Genomic DNA, 24,568 nt, shown 5'->3' on the forward strand with positions numbered 1-24,568 from the left:
AGCTTGGAATCTCTCAAAGACTGTCAAAAATGTCTTCCCAAAGAAAGTCTTCGAGGATCGCGAACGGGGGACCACAGCAAATGCGTGAGGGCCTACGCACTTCGATCTCATCAAAGAAGAAGAGTTTCTAGTCAGCAGCAGAGCCCACAACATTCTCAGCAACGTCCATCTTCTCCATCTAGACAACGGGAGGTTGCTCGACAAGAAAAGGAAGAAATAATTGAAGATGCGTAACTCCTGTAAGAGTCTATAAGCCCTCTTTTACCTACAAGCTTTATCGTGCCTTAAAAATGGGTGGAACTCCTTTGAACTACATTGACGAATTTCTGAAAGACAAAGGGTACAAAAATGAAACATTCTTTTTACGCACAATGGAGCGTTTGGGAATTGCCCCTGCTGGATCAATGGAAGAGGCATTCGCAAATATCCCAATCGATCCTCGTGTTGGAGGGCTGAATCAAATAGATGGGAATGATGATGACAAGTTGTACAGTCAGTTTCAACCGAGAATGGGTGTTGCGGCAAAAATTCGGGGAAAAAGGACAGACTTGTTTCGATCGGAGGAACAAAAGCATCTATACTCTAAGTTGTTGAAGCGTGGGGTAATAAACCCTAAAAGTGTGGACTTTGATTTCCTTGATGCTGTAAATGTTAAATTGAGAGAAAAATTCAGCCTTCTTCAACTTGAACAGTTCTATTCTGACTCTACAGAAGTCTATACTGAACTCACTGCTTATTTCTATTCAAATCTTAGTTTCTTGGATGCGAATAGATTCTCTTTTAGTGTCCGAGATCAGAACTATGTGGTGGATGTAGATATGTTGGCTGATGTGATTGGGGTTGAAAGAGGGAGATATCAACCCATTAGTGTCTCTATTGCTCGTACTACATTGGAACTTGTTAAGGATAGAAGGACGAGAGGAAAGGTTTCCTACTCAAGGATGAGTGCATTCAACATTCTGCTTCACAAGATTGTGATTAATTGCCTCAGATCAAAATCTACTTCAAAGACTAATGTTTCAAACTCAGAGGCAAAGCTGATGTATGCCATCAATATAGGGAAAAAGTTCTCTCTTCCACATACCATTATTTTCCACATGTACGGGGCGTGATGAAGGACAAGGGTCAACTTCCTTATCCAAACTCTTGTGACAAAGTTATTCAGACATTTGAATGTTCAGCCTCCACGAATTCTCTGTGTTCGATCGTGCGATCAAATGGTGATGGGATTGAAAATGGTCTCTAAAATGCGTATGAAGGAACTTAACAAGGCGTTGGAGAAATTCAAGGAGAAAAACCCCTTAAGTCTCATCAAGTCTCTTCGGCGCAACGAAAAGGAAAGGAGCCCATGGTAGCTCCATTCAAGAAAAGAAGAGCTCTCATCGTTGAGGATGAAGATGATGAGGAAAACATCACCATTTCTGCTATGGCATTGAAGAACTTGAGTCGTTCTTTCCCGAATCAATGGAGAGACAAGATAAGGACACGAGATGAGACAGAACAGAGGACTAGAGAAAGAGAAAATTTGGAAGTAGAGGAGAAAGAAGCAGAGGAAAGACAAACGAGAGGAAAGAGAAGCAGAAGAATGAGATGAAGAGGAGGAAAGAATTGAAGAAGAAGAAGAGAGAGGAGATCAAGCGGAAATAGAGCATGAGGAACACTCTTCTCCACCTGAAGGCATGGAAATAGGGGAGACCGTGAGAAAAGAGGAATGTCCTCATATCCTCGCTACCGTGAGGAGTCGGAGTCGCTCTCCAACAGATCCAGAGGACATCTATGCCTCTCAATTTCCTAAATAGGGACATGATGTTTCATCGCCCAATCTGCGTGACCATGCTAATTTGTCATCGTCTGCCTTTACTCCATCTGATCGTGCAGAAACCAGTACGCAGACTGATAATTCAGCAGACTTTCGCAGAATTCTTGATGTTCTCTTGGAAATGCGTGGTCAGATATATGCTCTGAGATGCGAAGTTCAGAAATTTACAAAATGCAGGTCAAGCTTCTTCAGTTTCTTTAAATGATCAAATCCAAGCCCTTTTCTCTTCAGATTCAAGCAAATGCTAAAGGTGAAGATGTGGCACAACTGAAGGAAGACTTGAAAAAGCTGGAAGGCATTGTCCAGTCAATGGGAGATTTCCAACTTGTTCGTGTTCCCAAGCATTCTTGAATCTATTCTCTTTCCATCTCAACCTTTTTCATGATGACAAAAAGGGGGAGAGATGCGAGATTTGGAAAAACTTTGAACTTAAAACTTGTTGAACTTTAGTTTGTTTTGATGTTTGACTTGACTTTTGTGTCTGGATATGGACTGAATTTGGGATTTGGATTTGACTGCTGCTTATATTAAGTACTATTGATATCTTATGAATGGCCTTACTCACATGCAACACTAACCTATTTTCTGTGGTCGTAGATTCTAGTGTTATTATTAAGCCATTTATCTTTATAAGATATCCATATTTGCTTGAGAAATATTTTGCAGGTCAAAGTTATTCAAATCTACAGAAAGTTTTGTCACCATCAAAAAGGGGGAGATTGTTAGAGAAATCTTTCTGGAGTATTTTGAAGCGACAAAACGTTTCCATCGCCTAGTCAAGATCTCGCAGACTCTTCTATTGAAAGTTTGAAGACCTCTGGACTGCCGGACTCAAGACTTAAAGTCTATTCTCATTGATTTCTAATCCGTTGAAGAAGGGTTATCCCGAACTGGGTGTTTCATTAAGGATCTAACCTTATCGACTGGAGAAGATCTCTTGGCTGGATAGGACATAACGGAATCCTTCATTTGATCATGATTGATTCAGATATTAAGGATCCGATGATTGACGAAGTATACTTGGAAGGTTCTACTTATGAAAACCAAGATCCTAATTGTATGGGCGAGCAGGATTGATGGGCTATCGACATGTTCCTTTAATAGCTCGAATGATCTTTTTAATTGATTCCGTCCAACGGGTAAATTGGAGGAATTCCTTTGGAAAGTGCCAACGGGCATAATGGCATAAAGGAGTATAAAAGGAAGACGTTCCAGTTGTTTGAGTGTGTGCGCGATAGAAGAATTCCAAAGTCTGAAGCTCTTGATTCTTAGTTAATTCATTTACTGAGCAAAATCTTGTACGCAAAAGGGAGTATATACTTTGAGAGACCTTAAGGAAGTGTAGTAAAGTTTCTACACTGTGGAATCAAGGAAGAGATTTATTGTAACATCTCTTTTGTTCATAGTGAAATCCAGCCGGTGGGCTGTCAATGCGGAAGAGTAGACGTAGGCTTGGAATAAGCCGAACCACTATAAACCTTGTGTTCAATTTTCTCTTCCTTACTCTCTGATTTACTTTGATCATAATTCGTCTTGTTAACCAAAGAAGAAATTCATTTCTATTGTCTGCTTAGTATTGCTCTTATATCCCAAAGAATTATCTTTACACCTATTTACCCCCCTCTAGGTGTTTATACTAGCTATCTCATCCTCTCCTCCATCTCCACCACCAGCTCCTCGTCCCTCTCCTATGGCTTCTTCAATGCCTCTGCTCCCGTCTTTGTCGCCTCCCAAACCCTCTATGTTTTTGGCAATATGAAGAAAGTGCAAAAAGTTAAATTGATCAAAGATAACCTTCTCTCACAGATTAGAAAACCACCTTATGGGGGAAACCACCTTCTGCCGCCCCTAGAATCCAGATTTGATTCGAATTAAAAAGTGAGACTAGTGTACATAGCTCAAACTTAAAAAACAATTTCAAAGGATCTATGACCTCCATTAAAGACATTTTGAATAGAAACAAAAAACCACAGTCTAGACCTATAAACATTAATGACCTCCAAACCGAAATAAAACAACAAAAGTTAGAAATACAAGCTTTGAAAGAGACTCAATTAGAAATGAAATAGGAAATTTCTTATATAAAGTCTCTTGTCATAAAAGGAAAAACAAAACTTGATGACAAAAATGAAATCACTAGTACCCCGGACACCTCGATCCAGCCTTTCTTATGTTGTTAACAAAAATAACATCTAGAAAATGGATAATAAATATTAAGATAAAAATCAATAATGAGTATATTATTGAAACAACAGCACTCTTTGATACGGGCCGACCTCAATTGTATCAAAGAAGGCCTTGTTCCAACAAGATACTTTGACAAAACTTATGAATCCTTAAAATCAGCCTCAGGAGATAAATTGAATATACAATACAAATTACTCGAAGCCCTAATAATAAAAGATCAAATGTCTTACAAAACATCTTTTCTTTTAGTTAAAAACATGAGGCAACAGGTTATCCTTGGAACACCTTTTATACAATTAATCCAACCCTTTACTGTTACTAATGAAGGTATCGAAACCTATGCTCTAAACAGAAAAATCACCTTCAACTTCATAACAAAACCACAGAAGAGAAGCCTAAATATTTTACAAGAACATTCTATTTCAGAAATAAATTGCCTTATAAAAGACAAAGAAAACCAGCTTGAATTTTTAAAAGAAGATTTAGAATTCAAAAGAATAGAATAAAATCTTATAAAACCAAACATCATAGAAAAAATAGCTTCTCTTCAAAAACACATAGAAAAGACTATATGCTCTACTCTACCCAATGCCTTTTGGGAAAGAAAGAAGCATATCGTTGATTTACCCTATGAACATGACTTTCTGAAAACAAAATACCTACCAAAGCTCGCCCAACACAAATGAATCAAGAAGTTTTGAAATTCTGTCAAGCAGAAATACAAGATCTCTTAGATAAAAAAACTCATAAGGAAAAGCCAATCACCTTGGAATTGTTCTGTTTTTTATGTCAATAAAAATGCTGAACTTGAAAGAGGAGTTCCCAGATTAGTCATTAATTATAAACCCCTTAATACAGCTCTTAGGTGGATAAGATATCCTATACCCAATAAAAAGATTTGCTAAACAGGCTTTGTAGATCAAAAATATTTTCAAAATTTGACATGAAGTCAGGATTTTGGCAAATACAAGTTAGTGAAAGGATAAATACAAGACAGCCTTTACAGTCCCTTTTGGCCAATATGAATGGAATGTTATGCCATTCGGACTCAAAAATGCCCCCTTCAGAATTCCAAAGAATTATGAACGAAATTTTCAATCCGTATTCAGAATACATCATAGTCTATATAGATGATGTCCTAATATTCTCCTCCAATATAGAACAACATTTCAAACACTTATCTACCTTCATAAAAATAATTATACAAAACGGTCTTGTAGTCTCTCCTACTAAAATTGCACTCTTCAAAACCAAGATTAGATTCTTAGGTCATTACATTCATTTAAGTACTATAACCCCCATTGAAAGATCAATCTCTTTTACTGATAAATTTCCTGATGAGATTAAAGACAAAACTCAATTACAAAGGTTTTTGGGTAGTCTCAATTATATTTTGGATTTCTTTCCCAATATGAATATCCTTTGTAAACCTTTACACCAAAGGTTACGTAAAGATCCTCCACCCTGAACCTCTGTCCATACAGACATTGTCAAACAAATAAAAATACATGTAAAAGATATACCATGCTTACACCTTGCTGACCCTTCCACTTTCAAAATAGTTGAAACAGATGCCTCGGAATTAAGATATGGAGGTATTCTCAAACAGGTCAATAACAACAAAGAACAAGTTGTTTAGTTCATCTCAAAACATTGGAATTCCACTCAAAAATTATTCGACAATCAAAAAAAAATACTTGCTATAGTTTTGTCTATATCAAAATTCCAAGGAAATTTATTAAATCAAAAATTCCTCTTGAGAATTGATTGCAAATCAGCCAAAGACATTTTACAAAAAGATGTTTTAAATATTGCATCAAAACAGATTTTTGCCAGATGGCAAGCCATACTTTCAGTATTCGATTTTGACATTGAATTTATAAATGGTTCTTCAAATTCATTACCTGATTTTCTCACAAGAGAATTTTTACAGGGGATACCAATATGCCAAGATCCAAAAAAGATAAAGACAAAGGCAAAGGCAAAGCCACTGCCGAACCCTCCAATACATCACCAAAGCCAAAAGGCTTAACATCTCGTCAAGACATGGCTTGAAATGGCGAGAAAACAACCAGACATTCCTACACCAAACACCTTTGACAATAGAACACATATCTTCCGATCCCAAGCTAGCCTTTAACCAACTAGCCAACATGATACCAAAAGAAACCATTTTGTTACTTGCACAATCTATACAAAACAAGGAAAAGAAAGAGCCATCCAATGCCATCGAGGTAAGCAACAATCCTTCCCCGCTGGTTACACAAAGACCAGCAAAATACAAAAGAATTTCGAACGAGGTGGTTATTACGCCACAGGCAACCCCTCAATCTCAAAAATCAAAATTTGTTCCTAAAACATCATTTCAAAAAATATTGACTGTAGAAGATGGATTCTTCAACGAAGATCCAATCAAATTTGCGAAAAACATCTTTCCAAAAGACTGGTTATTCAAACCACACAATACAAACAAAACCCTTGCTTATTATGAGCAAATTCTAGTGGAGACAGAATCAGCAAGATTTACCCATTTTGATGACAAAAACAATACAGAAAACATTCTATACTCCACTATATCCATCAGCAAAGTCATACACCCCTCACATTGGGGAGCCTCACCTCATACACCCAGAAAGTTTCAAACCAGACTTACCCAAAACCTATCATATTCTTCCTCATACACCTACTAGGACTACCAACAAGCTTGGTGGAACGTTTTCTTCAGACAAAATACAAATTTCCAACATACTTGGTTGATATTTTTTAAAGATAATTTCCCAAGACAAAGTCTACCAAACTGGTTTGACTCTTGGTGGGATCTCTTTGGTCCTTTAGACATAATATTACACCCCACAGTCAAACAAGGATACAAGATATTCAGTGAACACTCAAACCAACACCGCATGACATAAGGTTCCCATGCCTTATGCATTTCTTTATAATATTCAGAATCTCTTGGGTAACAGCATGGGGTTTCGAATACAATACATCCACGAAACCTGGTGTACCAGTACTTGTTCGTAAATACAAAACAAAATGGTGGGATGGATTCAATAGACTTGAATGGGGATCCGAAGCTGCGGTTAAAACATGGCTAAACAGCCAGAAGACTCAAATAATTGCAGCCCCATCAAATACATCGTTTTTACAGGAGAAATCCATGGCAAGTGCAGCACTTGTCGCAGTCCAAAGCAAAGAAGAATACTGCAACATCCTCAGAACAATGCTCTCAGAAGCGGAAGGATCACAATGTGGATCTTCCAAATCTCAAGACAATACAGACGGATCCTCACAGTCACATCATAGTGGAAACACCAATGAAGACGACTGCTACGGGATCAACCTAGACAGAGATTAAATTCAAAGACATCACATGCGGATACTGTTACAAACGGCGCAAAGGCTACACACTAGTAGACAGACACTGTTCATACACTGTTCACTGTTCACTATTCACTTTACATTGTTCACTCAGTACTGTTCACTTTACACTATTCAGCACTGTAGCACTTTCACTGTAGCACCCCCTATAAATACACCCTCTTGACATAGAAGAGGGGGCTCGAAATTTTCCAGATTTCTCTCTTCTTCTTCTCCCTCTCTCACTTGTAACCCATCACCCCTTCCATCTCCATCGTCATCTCTTCCATCTCCAAGCTCTCTTACCTTGTATCCCCGGTTTCAAAGTAAGTTAGTTTTCACATACATAGTTTTATACAGGGTTACCAACTTACATGATAGTTGGTTAACCATTTCTTGTAATACAAACATCAATACTCCCTGGAGTGCGGATTACCGCCCTAGTGGATGACTTGATGCTTTAAGTTTCTACATCTTTCAATACATGTAATTTCAGCTTTTCAGCTTTTCAGCTTTATTTAATACAAGTTCAGACCACATTCATGGTTGGTTTTTGTTTATGCATACTCTTACTTTATATCTTATATATTGCTTTCTGTCTCTACATTATTTTTAATTCTCGCGATTTTATTTAAGTCATTTACTTTCCTGTTCTTATACATCATTCTTCTTTTAGATACATCTCTCTACTTTCATATAGATCTGTTAATCTCTATACTTCCTTGTTCTCTCATATAGTACTCCGATCCTAACCCATTTATGGTATCAGAGCCACCGGGAAGGTATAGATAGTCTTTGTAAGAACATACACTTAGATCGAGAGCCATTCGTTGGCATCCTTCTTGTTTCTACAGAGTGGTCCAGGCCGTAAGTCCCTGAGTGGCTGTTAGACGGTTGGTTTAGCTCGTAACGATTCTCAAGAAGGAATAGTTCCGATCTTAAGTATGAGTTTACATAGAAGATCTACATCTTCCTCTAGTTCTCTATCACAAATGGACTCGGATCCCGAGTCCTATACATAGAGAAGAAGTAAGGATAGAAGACTTCAACAAATCTATAGAAAATTGGGAAATTCCTAAAATACAACTTAAGGAAATATACAAGCAATCAAAATTGAAGTTTTTCAAAAAATCAGATTATGTCATAACTACTGAAGAAAGAGATGTTCCTCTTTCTAATTCCTATGAAAAAATACATCTTCTGAATAAAGAGTCCATCCAAAAGCATAAACAAAAATACATTTACATTCATATAGGACTAGTCCAAGTAGGAGTCAAACCTCTTACAAAAGAATGCCTTAATACTTCCATTCTCTTAGTTTTACGAGATTCACGTCTTTTAAACTATGATGAATCCATTCTAGGTACTGTAGAGACAAGTCTCTGCAAAGGACCCATACATTTTGACTGTTACCCCAATTTTTCTGTATCTCTCAAAGATAAGAACATTCTTAGAGCCCTAACACTCCAAATCAAAACCCATAATTACAAAGTGGCAGATGGTTCTATTCCTTTAGCCCTTGTTTATAGAATTCATTATAAAGCCATGTCCTCCGCCTTTGGAGAAAATGCTTTCGAACATAGTCCTCGAGGAGAAACACTTCTCCTCCAAACAGACATTTCTAGAGCTAATACAACAATTCCTAGGTCTATTAATTGGAACCAAGTTACTTTACCAGAACAATGGGAATTAGAAAACCAAATTCCCGAACAAGTTTTTCAAAATACAAATCCAACTAATGTCATTCAACATCCAGAAGGAAGAGTGACCATTAGATTTCTCAGAAGATCTTTCGATTCAAGATCTAGTCCTTCTTTTCATAATTCTTATACGAGGTCCATAGATCTTAATCCTAATCTTCCTCCTATAATCACCATTCCTCCTAGTACGCACAGAAACACTCCTCCTCCTAGTATACATAGAAATACTCCCACACACGATACAACACCTTTACCTCATTCCACCAGTAGAAGTAATCACGAGACACCTCCTGAACCAGAAATTAGTGGTTTAGATAATAGATCAGGGATTTCCAGGCCAGTTTATCAACAAAACCAGTCTAAACCAGTCCTAGAAAATACAGATTCCCCTCATCATTCTCCTACTTATTCTCAAATGATAGATGCTGAGCTTAATGTTTTAGAAAAACATTTTGAACCAAACAAAGCTTTTCTTAATGAAGAATTTAATTCTGAAGACAACAAACAAATCAGAGAATGGTTCTTCAAAACCTTTGCTGACAAAGCAAAAGACATCAAACAAAAATATTACGACTACATATACGAATATGAAGTCCATATATTCTTCTTTGATTGGTTAGAAGAACAATTCCTTGAACCAAAAGAAATACTTGTTTTAGACCATCATTATAAGTGGAAACTTGATAATGGTGAAACCATAGAATCCAATCATCCACCCCTTAGAAGAATAAAAATACAACATGGAGAAAGTGAGGTTACAGCTACTCCTTTTAGGCTTCCAGATCAAGGAGACTCTCTTTATACTCACAAAGTCATTGAACAAAACAATTACACTAATCAACATTTGGCGGCCATAGGGAAACAGTTGAATAGGATAGAATCCACCATTCAGAATCCTACTCAACTCATCACACCACAAGTTGACACTTTCAAAAAACCAATTTTCAAAGCTTTTGAATTCCCAAAAAAACCTTAGCCCGGAGTTTGCCAAAGCCATAGAACAAAAGAAAAAACTCCTAGGAAAAGCAAAGTTAGAACCTACTCCTATTATAGACACCCCTAAATTCCAGAATCTTATCATTAAAGACACCCCTGACCAACCCACTATCAGTACATTGACCAAACAATCTAGTGACTCTGATAATGAATCGGTCGCTGAGATTAACAGACTCAATTGGAGACAACCTCAGAAGCTTTATTATAGTAGGGCTACTCCACCTGACATTGCTCAAGAAGAATCATCACAAAAAATACATAATAAATACTCTCCTGATGCCATTTATGAATGGAATATAGATGGTGTTGCCGAAAGCAATATCATGAATATTCTTAATAACATGGTCATGCTTGCCAATGCCTACAAAACCCAGCAAGATGTTTCTGATCATGCTGTTGCTAATCTTTTAGTAGCCGGTTTTACTGGCCAACTAAAAGGCTGGTGGGATAATTATTTGACTGATGAACAAAGAATACAAATTTTAACTGCCTATAAAATAGATGATTTTGGCCAACGCATGGATGATGATCAAGGACATCTCATCCAAGATGCGGTGAATACTCTTATCTATTCCATTTCACAACACTTCGTAGGAGACCCTTCACATATTAGGGATAGGAATCAAGACCTCTTATCCAATATGCGTTGCAAATCCTTAGGAAGGTTTAGAGAATACAAAGAACTTTTCCTTCAAAGGGTTCTCATCGGACACGACCGCAATCAACCCTTTTGGAAAGAAAAATTCTTAGCAGGTTTACCCCAAATTATAGGTGATCAAGTTAGGGATAAAATTAGAGAAGAATACAATGGCCAAATACCTTATGATCTTCTTTCTTATGGTGAAATAATCTCTTATATTTACCGTCAAGGAACACAAATGTGTAATACTATCAAATTACAAAGACAGCTCAAGGAAGAACAATCTCTCACCAATAGAAGTCTAGGAGATTTCTGTGCTCAATACGACCCCTCTTATAATGAAAAAACAAAAACAAAATGTAGGGGAACTTGTCCTCCTGAGAAAGAAACAAAGAAACATCGCAACAAACCCCAACCCCGTAGGAATAACCAAAGACACCAGAATAACCAAAATAAGACTCACACTGATAAGAAAAATTTTAAAGACATTAAGTGCTACTCTTGTGGTAGAAAAGGTCATATTTCAAAATACTGTAGGATTAATAAAAATTTAAATGAGCTTTCTTTAGATGACAATACTCTTAACCAGTTAAATAACATCTTCATAGAAAACAATGATACTTCTTCTGATGAATTTCTTGAGGAAGAAGGTCTTCAAATCAATGAAATAGATTCCTCTTGATTCGAATATGAAGACGCTTCTCCGAAAAAACCCATTCCTGAAGTAAACGTCTTAACAAAAGAAGAAGAATTCCTTCTTAGCACTGCTGACAAAATAATCGACCCTGAAGCAAAAAAAGAATACTTAGATAGACTACACTCTTCATATATATATATATATATGTAAAAATCGTCTTAGAAGCAAAACAAATCCGCATCTTAATGATTACATATATAGTGGTACCTTAACCGTAAACTTTTATCATTAGTGGTTAATAGTCAATCCGGAATCGAAATCTGGAGTCAATTTTCCGTTTAGGAGATCAAAGTACAGTTCATCTCTTCATTAGCAATAAATCAGTTTGCAAGTTCTTTCTCATTTCCGAAATATTTTATGTTGAGCCATTACTCAAGAGACTTTTTGGTCGTCCTCAGTGTACCATATCAGATTCTCCCATTCCCATTAGCACTACACACTAGGCTTCTAATTTTAAATTATGTAAAAGGAGATTTAAATGGAAGTTTCCCATGACCGAACAAAGTAATATAAAAATATCGTGTCAACATTAATTTTTAACTATTTTTTTGGGTATAGCAAAGCAAGTGAAGTTTGGATCAGCTCAGATCAAAATTCGCACATTTCAAGTGATTTAATTCCCCGTGCGATCTTTAGGATACACTATCCACGTCAATTGATACATTCGGCATTTTATTCTTGGAGTGCTCTAAACGAAATTTGAAACTAAAATCACAAGGAGATGAACAAATTTCCTTTGACATCTAGTTAATCATCTGTTTAAAAACATCATATTGTTAGTCATGGTTTCACTAGTAAAGATTACACATTGCTTGGCAATTGCGGAGCAATAGACGGACACGGCAGAAGGCGTCAACGCTTTTTTATTATATTTGCAGAAGACCGAGACTCCGTACAATGGAGACTTTGCTTTTCCATTAGAGTCGATGCTTCGTCGAAACTCCAGTTACTCATTGCTTGGAAATCGCCGGTCCTCTTTTTATACTCGCAGTAAAAGGAGTCATATTTATTCGAGGCTTTGCCCCATGAGAAACACGACAGCTCTGCACCCACTCTGCAATAGTTTGGTAAAGGTGAGAAAGAAGCGAGGAGAGGAGACTTGGACGATCCATTTTTCTTCTCTCTTTTTTTCTTTTTTTTTTTGGGTGTCTCGGGTCTCTCTTTGATGTGGGGTGTGTGTATATATATATATATTTTGGCTGAGTTATTGATGACGTGATAAATTTTCATTAGATATTTCAATATATTTAATTTCTTAAGATTAAACCCTTCGTTTATGACGGGTCTCTCAAAGAGACACCCGAGACACCCAAAGAGAAAAAAATGGATCCTCCAAATCTCCTCCTCTTGCTTCTTCTCACCTTTGCTTCCACCATCGACGCCCAAAATTTCTTCCCAAAGCCTAGGTGTGGTTCGACTGGCAACTTCAGCGCCGACAGCACCTACAAAACCACCCTCACCGCCCTCCTCTCCTCCATCTCCACCACCAACTCCTTGTCCCTCAAGTACGGCTTCTTCAACGCCTCCTCCGCCGTCTCTGGTACCTCCCAAACCCTCTATGTCATCGGCTCCTGCCGTGGTGACCTCCCTGCTGAGAGCTGTCGTGCCTGCCTCAATGCCTCGGCCTTTGACATTCGTGACCTCTGCCCCCTCCAGAAGGAGGCGGTCCTCTACAGTGACAACTGCACCGTTCGGTACTCTAACGCCTCGATCTTCCGCACAGTCAAAATCGACCCTGACTACAAGCTGGAATTCGGCGAGAACTTCACGAGCCCAGACAAGGACAACGCTGCGCTGCAGACGCTGCTGGACCGTCTGCCGGGTGAGGCAGCGGGCGGCGGCTCGCTGAGGAAGTACGCAACAGCCACCACATCGGTGGGTCTCCACACGATCTACGCGATGACACAATGCACGCCGGACTTAACCAACCAGCAATGCATCGACTGCCTGGTGATAGTCATCGGGAGGTTTGAGCAGTGCTGTGCTGGGCAGTTGGGAGTGAGGATCATGGCCCCGAGTTGCCGGTTCCGGTACGAAGCCTATCGGTTCTTCGACCCGGTGGGTGAGCCACTTCCGCCGCCCCCTGCGCCCCCTCCGCCACCAGGTACGTTCGCTCTTGTTTAAAAGGTAGGTACAAAGCGATTATGTCTTTTTTTCTATAATTAATTATGTAGCTTCCATACAGATTTACACTATTAATCATTCAAATGAGTTTAAAGTACCTGCTCTATAATTCATGCAATTTATTTACATTGAATAAGTACTTTTTTACCAAAAAGAAGGCTAAATAGTACCGACATACGATATGACACGATACGATAGGGCGACACATCATTTCTCAAAAATAGAGAATTGCGACAAGTTGAGACACGTTGTATATTTAATTAATATTTTTATTTTAATCAATTTAATTCAAATTCATAATTAAATAAATAATAAAAAAGAGCCTACAATGAATTTACACTAATAATATTAATAAATTTATTCATAGGAAATTCGAAAAATATACTCATAGTTAATCCGTATCCATATTTGGGGACATGTTTCTAATTCTAACGATGAAACTAATGATTAACAAAAAATTAGAATTAACTTATTTCCCTCGAGTTATCAAAGAATGATGCAATGTATATTTAACATGCATTTCGTTTCCACGTTCAAAGTGGTCCTTTAGTGATTTATCCAGTGTATTACTCAGTGAGCAATGATCGTAAACATAATTTGCCTTTGCTCTTGCAGGTGGAAAGAGCAATTCAAATAGGACTGTGATCATTGTGGTCGCCACAAGTGTTTCTGCGGTTTTCCTTGTTGGTGTTATTGTACTTCTGAGAGTGAAAAGGAAGAAGCAGCCCAGGCAAAAAGTTGAAGGTGAGTCTTTATCTTTTTCGCATTGGAACATCAGCTGTTCATGAGGATTTCAAAACATCGAATTGATTCTTCGACTACATGTTTATGTGCCTGCTCGGACATGTCCATGTACACATTTCTCATTGTCTATAGTTAACATTACCTCATCGAGCAGGCCAAAGGAACCAGTTGATTATCTATGCGTGCAGGTGCAATTATGTGTACTAAAAGTTTGTGAACTCTCATTATGAAAACTATCGAAAGACAATGATTCTCGCTCTAAATGACCATATTTTTCTCTTTCTAGGTGAGGCTGTGGATGAAATTAGCACAGTGGACTCGCTCCAATTTGACTTCGGCACTATTAGAGAGGCAACCGATGATTTCTCTAATTCCAAGAAGCTTGGACAAGGAGGTTTTGGTTCTGTTTACATGGTAATAAATAACAAGCACATCCTCTACTCTATTTTATTCAAAATTCAAGCAACCAAATAGTCAAAGATGATATCAATCCGATACTCCTAGAAATGATTCAATGTACCAGTTGATACTCATAAAGATCTAATTTGTTGAAATTTCAGGGTCAACTCTCCAACGGACAAGAAATGGCGGTGAAACGGCTATCGCAAAATTCTAGCCAAGGGGAAGTTGAGTTCAAGAACGAGTTCATGTTACTAGCTCAGCTACACCATAGGAACTTGGTCAAGCTCCTAGGTTTCTGTCTGGAAGGAGTTGAACGGCTTCTCATTTACGAGTTTGTGCCCAATTCGAGCCTTGATCAGTTTATATTTGGTATGTTTCTCAGGTTGTCATTCATGAAATCATATCCTCAAATAATATCCTCACAAAATGATTAATAGACGTCTTATAGAATGCGATTCCACCAAAATGCGTAGATCCCCTTAAGCGTGCGAATCTCAACTGGGATACACGTTACAAGATAATAATGGGTGTTGCCCGAGGGATGCTTTATCTACATGAAGACTCTCGACTTCGTATTATCCATCGGGACCTCAAAGCCAGCAACGTTTTGTTAGACTTAGAAATGAATCCAAAGATATCGGATTTTGGTATGGCGAGGCTGTTCGAGTTGGATCAAACTCAAGCCAAGACAAACCGAATCATGGGGACCTAGTAAGTGACACAACCTCCTAGAGCTAATGCTTATCAAAAGAGAAAAGCAAACTATAGATCTGATAAAGTGGACTTATTGTGATGGACAGTGGATATATGGCACCAGAGTATGCGATGCATGGAACTTTCTCGATCAAGTCAGATGTGTTCAGTTTTGGAGTGCTGCTTTTGGAGATCGTAAGTGGTCAAAGGAACACTCTTTTCCGCATGGGCGATGACACGGAAGTCCTTATAAGCTATGTGAGCATACGAACATACCTTCTCATTTCACATAATATTCCAGATATCAATCTGCTCAATGTTTGTCAAATGTTTGCAGGTTTGGAAGAATTGGAGGGAAGGATCATTATCAAACATTATCGATCCCTCTATAACTTCTGGTTCAAGTATTGAAATTGTGAGGTGCATCCACATTGGTCTACTATGTGTCCAAGATAATATGATTAGCCGGCCAACAATGGCCTCGGTCCTTCACGTGCTTAAAAGCCACTCGGTCACTCTCCAAGTGCCATCAAGACCTGCATTCTACATACACAGCGGCGCCGAATCTGATATGCCATCCATGCAAGATTACAATTTATGGGTGGCTGAGGTCGAGGAATCAAGAAGCAAATCGAACCAGTTCTCGAAAAATGAGGTTTCTATGACTGAGCCGTACCCACGGTAGCCTTAGAAAATGGGAGATCAGTGTGCCCTGCACATTACTTTTTGTGTTTGTTATGGTTTTCAGATCATCAAATTACATTATCATGATTTACTTCTTCCTTAGATTATTTAGGATTTATACGGCTTCATTGCTCGGGATTACATCCAGATTCATAGGATGTTGGAAGTGAAGGATACTCACAAAAAGTCATGTCTGACACTACTTGTGTTAAGATCAGAGAAGCTAGAACAGCTTGCTCTTACAAAATTCGTGTTGGACTAGGTCATTTTAGGCGTGATTTTAGGTGAGCTCCATGTCAATAGTTTGATTTAAACAGATATATAAAATACACATAATGTTTATAGCTGCCAAGATAATAATGAGAATTTGTCTCCAATTATCTACTTAGTCAAATTGGTTCCACCAGTTGAATGATTTTTATATAGTTAACCACTTTCATCTTATCATCTATTTACCCTTTTTCTTATACGCGTAAGTTTCATGAATTGAATTTGTTGACTTCTCATCCCGTTTATTACAGAAACTAGGCAGGTCATTTACTCTCGCGGTGCATCCGACTATAGCCGCAATACATTATAGTTTACCGACATATTTTATGGGTTAGGTGAGAAAAGACCAATGCGAACCCCCGTGTTCCCATATGCAGTGTTATGTATAGTTTGACCACAGTATTGTCTTCCCGTCAAGCATATCTAATTTTCAGATTTATTGATATAAAACTTAGGTATTTAAGCAATGATGTCACGACTGATACGTCTCCCATAAGTGGTGCATTTGACTCTTCAATAAATGTTATTTGCGTCGGTCCATTTTTTGGTTTTTTCAATTGATCGACTCATTAAATTAAGCTTGCTGCAACAAGAATGAGATTCTAAGTACTAGACTTTCGATAGAAGTTTTATTAGGACTTTTGAAAGGGAAAGTTGTCCAAAAGTTCCAAACCTATTAAATTTTTACCAATTCAATCATAAGTTTTTTTAATTGTGTCAATTGAGTTTTAAACATTTTCACGTTTTGCCTATCAAGTGAATTTAGCTAGAAATCACTAACATGGATGTCAATCCTTCTATGTGACATAATCGGCATTAACATAGATAATTTTTAATAATATTTTAATATTTTTTCAATTTTTATTGACTTACTTAAATTTTTCTTTATTCATTTTCTTTTCTTTTCTTTTCTTTTCTTTTCTTTTTAGAACTCTAGCTAGGGAGGTCATCAATCAACCATCACAATCCACAAGGCCAAACCCTTGCCTAGGCTTTTTCTTTTTTCTTTTTTGTTGGGGGGAGGAGGCATCGCAACCCTTGCGAGCCAAAGGCGAGGGCCTCCGCGCTCTTGCCAAGATCGAGGTGAAGTCATCCAGCCCTTACCAGTTAGAATTGTAAAGAGAGAGAGAGAGAGAGAGAGAGAGAGAGAGAGAGAGAGAGAGAGAGAGAGAGAGAGAGAGCATAAAAGAAAAATTCAAAAAGTAATCCAAAAAAACTTGATTTTTAAAAATATTATTAAAAATTATCCACTTCAATGCGTGCTATATTAAGTAGGACGGCTAGCATTTACATTAGTGATTTCTGGCAAAAATTGCCTAAAGAAACTCAATTAGTAAAATATGAAAATGTTTAAAATCCAATTGGCACCATTAAAAGGTTTAAGTTTGGATTGGTAAAAGTACTATAGGTTTATGACATTTTAGATAATTTCCTCATTTGAAAATATTTATTGATTGTAATTTATCCAAGAGATTATTAATACAAGATGTCACTTCAGCTTGGCAACATCATATCTTCTTACGACGCCTCATATTGCTTAATGATTCCTTGGATTATGTGCAAAAGTTGCATTTTTATTTTTCTTGGTCGACATGCGTGGGGCCCAAAAAAAAGAAAAATAAAAATGAAATAAAAAGGGAAAAGGAGAGTGCGGCTGAGAGCACACTCGAGAAATAGAGAATAAGAGAGAGAAATTAAAAGGAGGGAAGGAGAGATAAGAGGAAGAAAGGGAAAGAGAAGATGAGGATTTTGTGCCATGGATGTCTCACCAAGCCTATTCAACTATGTATAGCAACTTTTGATAATTGCTTACACCCTTCGTTCATCTAATTGGAGTGACATTTGGGGTGAGGACACAAATTTGGAGTTTTATGAATTTTGAACTATAAAGTTCGATTAAGGAGTTATTGAGTTGCGAATATATATAAAATGATAGTTTATGATATTATGGAATCGTAGAATTTTAACGGAACTTAATTTGGACTTACAGTTTGCTCGAAAAAAAAAATTTTAAGTTGGCTAAGAATGATGAACAATGCGCAACCAGTGGCTTTTGGGCTTTTAATTTAATAATTTTTTTAGGTTATAGATTATCAAACATTGTTTGAGAAAATACGAGTCTTTTTTAGATGAAATTACAAATTACATTTATGTTATCAATTCTTATTCGATTCGTGACATCAAGTCTTTTTCAAATTGATAAATTGCAACTATTTTTTTTGCTGAACGAAAGACTCCATTTATTTCTCAAAATAAAATGGTTTTCAAGTCTAGCAAATTCCAAAAAACTACCGAACAATCAAAATGCGAAATGCAAATAATAAAGCACAATATGCATCTAGGAGCATACTCTTAACCCTCAAGAGTAGGGCCAAATTTTGATGGTTTTCAGCTTGATTTTGGATCGACCAAGTTATGGATATTCCAATGCTTCAAAAAGATCTTCCTTTTGACTATAAGCTCACTTGAAATGGAGTTTGATGGAGAGAATTATGGTGTGACTCAGTTTTGTACTCAAGTTTCGCGTTGCAAATAACTTTGAATATCTGCTCTGGTTAATTTTTTTTAGTGCTTAGGAGTCGTTTCATTAACGTTTAAGTTTAGTATGGCCATTTCATAGTTGTTGTAATATTTTAGTCAGTTTTGATATCGATTCTTGTTTAATTGTTAAGACTACAAGGTTGTCAGCACATATAACAATGTTGTTTGATCAGAGGCAATCCGAGGTGAATGGTACTTTTTCTTCTTTGAGTTTGTAAATTCATATTTCAAAACAATATAAATTATATATAGTATGAGTAAAGAAATGGCATTGTTGTTGTATAAAAAGCCAGATCAAGCGTTTACTACTCCATATTTACGAATCTTTAGAAAGCATGTTATGCAAGGTGTTGTGAAGTAATATATTAACTACTTTGCAAACCGGTTTATGAATGATTTATAAAATGGTTGAAAAATGGCGAATGGACTACATTGGGAAAAGTTATTTATTTGCTTTATAAGATTTAATTCTGGATTGGATTTCTAGTATTGGAAGATAGTTGTTTGATGCTCAATATAGTTGTGAACCTGGTGAGAGATTTGTGGGTATGCATACCAATTTAGGATATCCTTCCGGGTTGAGCCACCAGTTTTATAGGTGGAGACTTTGCTCAGGGAAGAATCTTAGTCACTTTATCATTAGATGTTGTGTCGTGATTATGGTAGGATATTGAGCATTATTTTGGTTGATGGATAAGCCATTGACACATGAAATATTATTTAATGAACTTGACCACTGATTTATGTATTGTGATGGTGGATTCAAATGAATATTTTTTTAATTATATAAAGATTTGTCAAAATGAATGAAACAATACATATTTGATTCAATCTATATATATATATATATATATATATATATATATATATATATATATATATATATATATATTAGCTCTCCCGAAAAGGAGGTGATCCAGCCGCACCTTCCAAAGACGGCTACCTTGTTATGACTTCACTCCAGTCACTAGCCCTGCCTTCGGCATCCCCCTCCTTGCGGTTAAGGTAACGACTTCAAGCATGGCCAGCTCCCATAGTGTGATGGGCGGTGGGTACAAGGCCTGGGAACGAATTCACCGATGTATGGCTGACCAGCGATTACTAGCGATTCCGGCTTCATGCAGGCGAGTTGCAGGCTGCAATCCAAACTGAGGACGGGTTTTTGGAGTTAGCTCACCCTCGCGGGTTCATATATATTATATCATGACTTTGGATTACAAGTTTCTAGTATTGCTTTATACATGCATAATAGCTGCTCGATCTGCTTTGAAGAGATACGCACTACTGACTAGGCTGTGGTTGCTCATCTCATTCCTTCATAATCTTTATAGGTTCCTTGGTTAGTGGCAAATAAAGTGAGAGTATTATCGACGGGGACTTTTGAGATCTCAACTTTTTGGGCATGGATTGAGGCTTCATCCTTTGGGTAGAAGGATAGCTTAATCATTACCCCTATTATTGTAGAATTTGGGCTCTCACAATGTGACTCAAGAGGACTTAAAATTCAAAGACTTGGCTCTAATAAATTAAGATTGCAACACTCACCTCAAGTTTAAATGAGCTATCGATTAAGAGCTTTTACTTGATGAAATGTTTTAGAAGTCAAAACTTCACTTTCCTAAGGTTGATTACCAATATTAAATCTCTGCATAGCTCAAGTTTAACACAAACTGGAGTTAAAGAGCTTGACCTTGAGCTTAAACTTGAATTTTGAGCTATGAAAAATAATAAAATTATGCTACTTGCACTCAAAATATCCTATACTTATTTTGGTTTAAATAACTGTTATTGATGTATAAAGGAGCGTTTTCTTTCTTGTTTGCTATTGGAAATATAAACTTTGAGATTATATAGATATTAAAATTCTTGCATAATTGTTGGGAAAGATTAAAGGTAATATTTATTCAATCAAATCCATAACAAAACAAATTGACAGTATATTACGTTTTTCCAATAAAAAAATCCAAACTATTAGAGTTTGAATTTAAAATAGTTGATAAATTAGTTCAAATCATACTATATATACTCCTAGCGATTACAATCTTTGTGTACTGCTCAAGTGACATATTGAGTGTGGCACCCCTCGAACGGCCCCCGATCCGTTAGGGTCGCCACCGTTCGCTTACCTTTCACTTGCCCTATTGACAAGCCACTTCAATACCATTGAATTGTAGCGGGTCCATACAACCCGGGGGTTTGTATTACCTTAATCGGTCCCAGCGCAGTTCATATAACGGAAGCATACTCATCATCTCCTTAACCCATACTCAAACCAAATAATACAATGCAATACACATCAACTACAACCTTTCATATATATACTTTAGGGCCGAATCACTTTTATTCACATAACTAAGATGGATTTCACGAGTCGGTACAACAAAAGGGCCAAGACTATAACTAAGCTCGACTATACATCAGACATGTACATCAATCCATCAGCTAGTGTCGGCCATCCCAAAAAGTGTCATCCTCCACCAGTCACACGCTCCAATCACACCCAACCCGGTGCATCGGCCGGTGGCGGCGGCAGTATCCCCATCATCAATTCGTCGCGTCAAACGTATACAAAAAGGAACTCCTGAACTACAGGGCTATCAAGTAGGCCCACATCATACATGACCAAAACACGGACTCGGATAAACACCAGACCATGAACACCGACACAGGGGTGCTCTGTGCACTCGACCTCAACATCATATATGGTAAGCCATAGAATGTACCACGTGTGACAGGCGCTAGAGGCATCGTTCAATCTGAAATGTTGGTCCCCAAAGAGGTGAGTACAACCACTCAGTAGTAAAGATCCATCAAATTACACAATGCAACAGGCAAGACAACCACAATTTCATGCGAGATGCACATATCATCCATGCCATCATACATATATGTCCATGCAATTCATTCACGACCTTACTAATCATATTTCCCATGCCAAGCAATACCAATTCAAGTTCATGGACAATTATATCTCATGCCATATGCACATACCCATACGCATGATTCATGTCATCCACACAATCATGTATATATCCTCATGAGATCCATTCAATACCATCATGATCGCATTCTCAATGTCAAATGGTATCAACTCAATTTCACAGGCAATTATACCACATGCCATCTGCACACACACACGTGCATGATTCAATTCCCATTTTGATATTCAAAAGGATTTCATCATTCTCCCCGGGACCAATGTTTGCATCCCTCATATATCGCTCGCACCCAACCTGGCGTCGCGAGGAACCTCCGGCACACACACTCCAGGCATCTCACATCCCACCTGGCATCACGAGGAATCGCCGGGGCTCGCCATGAAAATGGTTACCCTTGCCTTCCGGAATTACGTACCGACATACCACCAGGCATCCCCTGGAATTACGTACCGATATACCACTAGGCATTCCGAAACTCCCGAGGACCCTCTGGCACACACACTCTGGGCATCCCAACACTCTCAGGGCATTGTCGGCTCACACCTCTGACGGTATTATCATCATCACATTTCATATTCACATATATATCTCATTTTCAAATCAGCATTTGATGCAATATATTAGAGGTCTAAACCAGCCTTTTTGATGTCATATGATATGACAAATATCACCACATATGCAGCATAAATAACCACCCAAGACATCATATTTCATAGAGCAATCCATTTATTCTTGAAAATACAGCTAATTTCGGATAAAACAAAATGCACTCCTTTAGTTAAAATTCTGGAAAAATTAACAAATGATCTCAATAAATTTTGAATTTTGATATGTTATAGCCAAGACCTAGAGGAATAAGTTCCATGAATAATTCGAAGTCTAATTCATTCTGGATTAAAAGATATGATTATTACAACTCACCCTAACCCTCGGCTCAATCTCCAGATTTAATCCCTTTCAAAGAAAAGCCATTTCCCGAATCAATACTGGTCCATTTATTCTCAAATTTCAGTATGTTGTTTCTCAAGATGTCATCTACAACTGTTATCAAGGATACAAGATCAAATTCGGACTGGCTAATTTCACAAAATTCATAGAATCGTAAGGGATCAACATAACAGTTTCCAGATCTAGTATCTTTGAAGAAAAATGGTTTCACCAACAAATAATTGTCTGTTTTTGCTCAAATTTTGATATGTTAATCTTTAAGAAGTCCTCTACAACTTTTATCAAGAAGTTGATGTGAGATTCAACTAGAACATTGCATGCAGCTCACGAAATCACCAAAGGTTGGACTGTTCCTACATGCAACAACTGACTTGGAAAACTACCACCATTCACTCGAGTTTCCAGCATTCAACATCACAACCACAACAAGCAAAGAAAATTGCAGCAAGCACGACGGCGGGACAAGGCGGGCTCGATGGCGGCAACTAGGTGGATGCATAGTGGCAACCAATCTCCTTCTTCTCTTCTTCTCTCACACGCTCGCTCGGTTTCCCTCTCTCTCACACGACAACTCTCTCTCTCTCGGCTTTCTCTCCCTCACGCGACAACCTGCTCGCTCACTCCGCCCCTCCTCTTTTCTTTCCCCTCCACCATTAGCAATCATTAGATTTGCATGGCACTAGACACTTGGCTAATCTCTCTTGCCACTTGTCATTTTTCCCATGCAAGTTGATGGGCTCAATGGGTCAGGCCTCTCCCTCCTTCGGTCGACTACTTCATGGGCGCCTTGGGCTGGGCTTGGTCGGCCGAATGGTGGGTAGTTGTGGGCTGTCTTGGGCTGATTTGGTCCTTAAATACCCAGCCCACAATTATTCCTAATAATCCACCTTAATTCCCACTTATATAAATACATAATTACACTTATTCACTTGGCCATAAAACTTTGTAACATCACTGAAAATCCATCTTATAAAGTACATGGCTAAGAACAAAATTCCCTTATCAATTTATCCTCTAATACAAATTCTTAATCACACATGGACATAAGATATATTTCCAACCAATTAATTGTCCATTAAAATGCTCGGCTTTAATCTATTGTAATTCATTGGTCTAATGCTCGGCCTTAATGAAATCCGATGGCGCTTCCATCACCTATTCATGGTTCATGGTATATTCAGGAGTTGCTATGAAATTTTTAGGATGCCACATTGAGCTAGTTTTTATGCATCAAACTAAGTCCTTTTTAGTCAAATGCATGCCGTCATATACATATATGATCGATGCTAGGAGATTCATGAAGAATGACATTTTTTAAAAACATAGCTCAAAGCAATTAAATTGAGTAAGAATCAAACCATGGCGAGTTCTAGAGACACAAATTCTCAATTATTTTATCAATTTAAGTTTCTCTAGGCCTAGCAATTGCTCGAACATTGATTGTTAATGAGACTTTGAAAATGTTCTTGTATAATCATCACCACTTTGAACAAGACAACTTTATCAAATCACTCCTTAAATATAATTGAATATGAGAATGATCTTTTACTTAGGAGAAATTGATAGGTATATATGTCATACCCATAGGAAAAAATTAGGATGTTAATAATAAAAGTGTGATGCAATCTCAATTTTTTTTTCCATAGAGTTATAGTCTATTTTCCACGACTGATTGTATTTGTATTGTCGTTTTGCTATGGCCAAACATGTCGACGCATTTTTTAATTGTATGATCAGTCAATTATGTTTTAATTTCCTTCTTCTTTTTTTGTCTCTAGTAGCTACAGCCAAAAAGCATACATGTATGTGTAGGAAGTATATAAG

At 37.6% G+C, this 24,568-nt stretch overlaps 1 protein-coding gene across 1 annotated transcript; it reads left to right on the top strand.

The window, feature by feature from the left end:
* The first annotated feature begins 12,722 nt into the window (after positions 1-12,722).
* Positions 12,723-16,339, top strand: LOC120286243 (putative receptor-like protein kinase At4g00960). The gene is made up of 7 exons (XM_039313914.1): positions 12,723-13,503; positions 14,139-14,267; positions 14,554-14,681; positions 14,828-15,038; positions 15,143-15,380; positions 15,470-15,620; positions 15,700-16,339. Exons 1-7 carry the CDS (start codon positions 12,723-12,725, stop codon positions 16,045-16,047), a joined length of 1,986 nt encoding a protein of 661 aa, XP_039169848.1. The 3' UTR covers positions 16,048-16,339.
* Positions 16,340-24,568: the final 8,229 nt, after the last annotated feature.

This window comes from Eucalyptus grandis, chromosome 5, assembly GCF_016545825.1.
Source record: "Eucalyptus grandis isolate ANBG69807.140 chromosome 5, ASM1654582v1, whole genome shotgun sequence".
Lineage (NCBI taxonomy): Eukaryota > Viridiplantae > Streptophyta > Magnoliopsida > Myrtales > Myrtaceae > Eucalyptus > Eucalyptus grandis.

Coding starts and splice junctions, on each gene's coding strand:
- LOC120286243 (XM_039313914.1), top strand. CDS start 12,723: ATGGATCCTCCAAATCTCCTCCTCTTGCTTCTTCTCACCTTTGCTTCC. Junction 14,682..14,827: donor GTTTTGGTTCTGTTTACATG/GTAATAAATAAC, acceptor TTGAAATTTCAG/GGTCAACTCTCCAACGGACA. Junction 15,381..15,469: donor AACCGAATCATGGGGACCTA/GTAAGTGACACA, acceptor TGTGATGGACAG/TGGATATATGGCACCAGAGT.